General features: G+C 35.9%; 1 protein-coding gene across 1 annotated transcript; it reads right to left on the bottom strand.

Moving 5' to 3' along the window:
* Window positions 1–1,914: 1,914 nt before the first annotated feature.
* HELRODRAFT_162931 (hypothetical protein) lies at window positions 1,915–2,962 on the bottom strand (the record flags this gene model as incomplete). Its single annotated transcript, XM_009024982.1, has 2 exons — window positions 1,915–2,151; window positions 2,774–2,962. The coding sequence occupies 2 exons, from the start codon at window positions 2,960–2,962 to the stop codon at window positions 1,915–1,917; spliced, it is 426 nt and encodes a 141-aa protein (XP_009023230.1).
* Between the last annotated feature and the right edge of the window lie 2,396 nt (window positions 2,963–5,358).

Below are 5,358 nucleotides of genomic sequence, written 5' to 3'. Positions count from 1 at the left end.
TTTCAAAACTACAATCTCTCAACAAAAAATAAATTCCCCTCAACTATCTACTTATCTATATATTCAACAAACTCGACTTCAGATTATTCCAGAAAATAGAAACTAATATTATTCACGTCCCCTCTACACTGCTACCGCCAATCAAAACTATCACACATAGCCATCATCACCGTAAACATAATCATCGAACTATTCTTAAATCTACCTATCAAGATAAAACCTTTATTCCAAGACGTTTTTCAAATTAACAAATATTCAGTAAAAATAATGAGTACGAGTGTATCACAAATGTATGGCAGGCCATCACTATTCAAAGATATTAATATCACCTGTATCGTATTTTGGGAATCCCATGTTTCTATATATATAAATCACGGTTCATCAAAAAAATTTATATGAGATTCAATATGTAAATTATACTTAAAACATTTGAGCTGTAGCAATAAAAGAGTTGACATATGCTAGGCAGAATATATAAATTTTTGGATAATGTAGAAAGCATGTCCATTCCAAAAAATAACTATATGAAAAATAGATGCAACAAAACAATGTGTATCAGTTTAAAAAAATTGTATGTAACATGGAAAGAATATTTTTAAATTTTTCATTTACATTGTTATGAAAAAAAAGAAAAATGGTAATAATCAAACTTTATATTATTATCTTTGCATCTCAAGTTATTAAACCATGAAGTCATTAGAGCTGTGTAAGTAGAAAAATTTATCAAAGGGTTTGTACCGTCGGAATCAAAGTGCTCTACCAAATCTTCTTTAATCTGATGGGTTCAATATAATTGTAAATAAATACTTTTCAAAACGTTAGTAATTCTGGCCAAAAAACAGCAATGATGCAGCAATATGACACTCATGCGTCACCTCCAAGACATCCAACTATCACTCAAAAAATCAATTAAAAATCACCTTCACACTCAACATTGCACATCAAAAACCACATTATGACAAATGGGCCACAAACATTTTATGCATTCAAAATACTTCATTCACATGGTTTTAAAGGTATAAATTCCACATTCGCTCATCATTACACACATCATTACACACATCATTACACACATCAAGTATGCAGGACTAAAAACGTGATGTGCAAATAAATATTATGTAAACCATGTTGAAAATTAAATTAACAAGAACAAAAATTAAAACATTTAGCTTTTATTTAATTTTCTCAAAAGCGCTTATAATTTGATGAAAACAGTATATGCAAATAAAAAAACCAGACAACAGGACCAAGCCATAACAATGTCATGCGATCAAACTTGTAAGGGAGTCACTGGAACCTTAAAAAGATTCATGTCGTTATAACTCAACGAGAATTTGAGGTTATTGTTGTTTGATAAACTTATTAGATTAATAATCTGAAGCAACGATCCAAACATTAAAACTGCGATTTGCAGATTATTTTTTTGTCGATTGCTATACATCGACTTCATTCAAGAATGGCATTATATGTACAACAATGATGATGATGATGAATACCATGGTATTTTTTAAACCTTTTTATTATCCGAAAAATTTAAAATTAGAATCAAAATAGTTCAAGATAATGAAATAAAAAATAAAACAGCATAACTATCAAAAATTATGATAAATTTGGTAATTAAATTTAATTATAAATGTAAAAATAATATATAAAATAAAAATAATGGTATAAATTTAAATATAAAATATAATAATAAATATAAAATAAAATAATTTATTGGTCGACTTTCATTTTAGCCGTTGTCTTCAACGATCATAGGTCCTGTAGACAACGTCATTTATCTTGTTAATGACCATGTTATGATATTTCCAAATTCTTGAAAGTTTCGCCAGGCATCGCTTTTTTGCGCCATAGGTTGTATAACCACACCAGGTTTTTGCTCTTGAAATTTGGGTTATTTCTTTTTAGGCCATGTCAAGTTTCCGTTGTTTCGGTTCCTTGAGCTATAGTTAGCCGTTGTGGTCCTTTCTTGATTTTGTTGGAACTTGAAGCAAATGCTATCTTTCTATTGGGTTTACTAGGTGTCGAATGACCAGACGAATAGCTCAGGTGCATGTTGCAATATTTATTGTTGGCATCTTTTTTGCCGATCAGTGATGGAGCGATGAGAAACTTATCCTCATCATCCAGGTAGACGAGAACTAAGCTTTTCTTCCAAATGCATGTTGGAGGCGTTATTTCAAAACTTGAATCATTTTTATTCCCGATTTACGAACAGTGATCCCCTAAAATTCCCATTCCATAAAATTAGGTTTTACCTAATCTCATTCTCATGCTCACCTAATTTGATCAAAAAGGCTTTGAATGTTGACAACTGTAAATTATTTTAACTTTAAATATCAAAATAATCATAATATAAATAATTTTTATTGTGATATTGCAAATATTTTAGACAATCGATTTAATTTTAAACGCACTAGCAATTAAGTAGAAAATTTCAATCAAAATGTAATAGGAGAAAAATATTTCTGAAACACTTTTTATGTAATAGTTCGACAACAAGTAGCGATTTTGTCGCTACTTTTTCATTGAAGTAGCATAGCGGTAGCAGAGCTACATTTTACTTGCAGTGGTGGTAGCGATAGCGGCGCTTCTTTTTACGAATAGCGTTAACACAAAAGCAGGTTTTAAACGCTCATTATTCACCACTACAACCGCCTTACGATGGACCCTACACGGTAATTGAACGACACCCAAAATACTTTGTCCTTGGCAAAAGAGAGCATAGAAACACGGTTGCGATAGACCTTCTCAAATCTGCTTATACACCAACATCATCCACAGCGTCACCTGTGCCAACGATTGCAACTCCGACACCACCTCGAACAAAATCAACTCCATCATTGAACAGCACATCAGCATTCACAAAAACGTCAACACTACCTTCAATATCATCCGAAAACTCGTCAGCAACAGAAATATCGGCTCCAGCGCACCCAGTGCGATCCATCAACACCAGCATGCTACTGCTTCAGAAAACTACAAGATTGGGGAGGACAGCCCATTTTTTTTAGTCTTTATTATTGCAGCTCTGACATACGCAGAACCACTTACAATGATGTTGCATATATATTATCTATATATCTTTATTATGTTCTGAAGCATCCATCTTCGCCACAAAGGCTGTTTATTCTTTTCACACGACGTACACATTGTATTTATGAGCATGCGCAAGCACCGCATCATATACGCTGAGTTTACGTCGTCTACTCATTTACCAGCCTCGAAAGAATGGACGGCTGGGTTGGCCGGGGGTCGGCTACGCGGATAAACCTGCAAAAACTGCAAGATTCAAACCCGGATCGTGGGAGTAGTAGACGGACACGCTAACCACTCGGCCACGAGACCCCTACTATCTTCCATCTCGATATCTTGATTAGTAACGATCAACAGGTTACGCTGGACCGCACATCTCTATTTTAGGCACGCGACGATTGGCTATAAATGCCAAGAAAACAAGGCAACTTCCCTTTCACCTTTTTACGATCGAACTCCTAGTCGTCAATTTGCATGATAGTCAAATACGTTTTTCTATATTATATTTTAATAAAATATATATCAATCAATCTTCGTTTTGCGTTCAGAGACCCGGTTTCCCGAGGTAGGACGTTGTTTTCTTTGCCGTAAACTTTTTGCGCCAAATTAGACGATCAGTTGTATCCATTTCATTTAAATTTAGAGCATTAAAGTCTTGCTCGATTGTTTGCGACCAGGAATTCTTTGGACGGCCTTTGGGACGTGTGCCAGGTACTTCAACATCTGCAAGAGAAGTTATGGCACTGTTTCCACTTCGTTTGACATGACCAAACCACCGCAGACGGTGTTGCCGGCATTCGTCCTTTATATCGTCTAAACCAGCGCGACGCAGGATTTCGGTAGATTTGATGTGGTCCTTCAGACTAATTCGTTGCATCCATCGGAGCATTTTCATGTCGGTTCGTTGAAGTTGTTGTTCCAGTTTGGTTGTCATTGGCCATGTTTCTGCACCATATAACAACACCGGACGTATCACAGATTTATAAAGTCTTGATCGAAGTGGTAGTGGGATGTCACGCCGCATCAATATAGAGGCAAGGAGATGCCATTTATTCCAGGCTGCACGTATGCGTGTTCGAACGGCAGCTTCAGCTGTTCCAGTACAATCCAGAACATCCCCTAGATATTGAAACGATGTGACTTTCTCTATTTTAATGGCTTCAAAAACTTAAATGGTTATTTCAAATTTGTTGTTGTGGATTGATGCAAGCAGGACAAACAAAATTGGACACTTTAGATAAAGTACCAATTATTTTTATACAACGTTTGTAACACCACTGGTAACCTACTAAAATTGAAACTGCCGTTGGAAGTCAGTCTCGTGGCTTATGCAGATGATGTAGCTATGGTTATTGTTGCAAAACATCTGGAGGAAATAGAGCTAGCGTTTAATATCACTTTTGCAAAGATCAGTGAATGGATGTATGCAGTGAACCTGGAGTTAGCAAAACATAAAACTGAAGCCGTACTAGTTACCGGAAGGAAACAAGTAGAAACTATTAAGCTGACAGTTGGGGATCACGAAATAATATCCAAACCATTTATTCGGTATCTAAAGACAATGATTGATACTCGACTGAGTTTTAAACAATAGGTAGAACATGTTAGCATTAAAGCAACCAGAGTGGGAACAGCCTTATCACGATTAATGCCTAATGTAGGAGGCCCAAAACAGAATAGAAGAATATTACTGTCATCCGTTGTCATGTCAGTATTGACTTATGGAATATCTATTTGGTCTGATACTCTTAGAATTGGAGATACACAGAAAAAACTTACATCGACGTATCGAAAAAATGCTTTGAAAATTACCAGTGCTTTCCGCACAATTTCCGATAATGCGGTTTGTGTCATCGTTGGGACGTTGCCTATTAAAGAGCTCGCTGAAGAAAGAAAGGTTTTATACCAGCGAAAAAAAACAACGGCACTGAGCACAGAAAAACTCAAAATGGAAGAACGACTACATAGCGTGCAATGATGGCAAATGCAGTGAGACTCATCAACAGCTGTTATTATGGACATATCGACCTATACCTCAAATAAGTATCTGGGTGAACCGTAATCATGGTGAGGTAAATTCCTACTTGGCACAAATGCTCTCTGGTCATGGATGCTTCCGAGCATATCTTTATCGTTTTGGGCATGATGATTCGTCGAAGTGCCCTTCTTGTCCGGAAATTAATGAAAATGCAGAACATGTATTTTTTGAATGCCCACGTTTCAATGGGCTTAGGAATAATCTGGAAACTGTTCTCAAACAGAAACTCCGGCCAGAAAACATAGTAAAAGCAATGCTCACATCTAAAAGTGCTTGGGATGCGA

Source organism: Helobdella robusta (genome assembly GCF_000326865.2).
Source record: "Helobdella robusta unplaced genomic scaffold HELROscaffold_4, whole genome shotgun sequence".
NCBI lineage: Eukaryota > Metazoa > Annelida > Clitellata > Rhynchobdellida > Glossiphoniidae > Helobdella > Helobdella robusta.
This window is presented reverse-complemented; position numbering and strand designations above follow the sequence as displayed.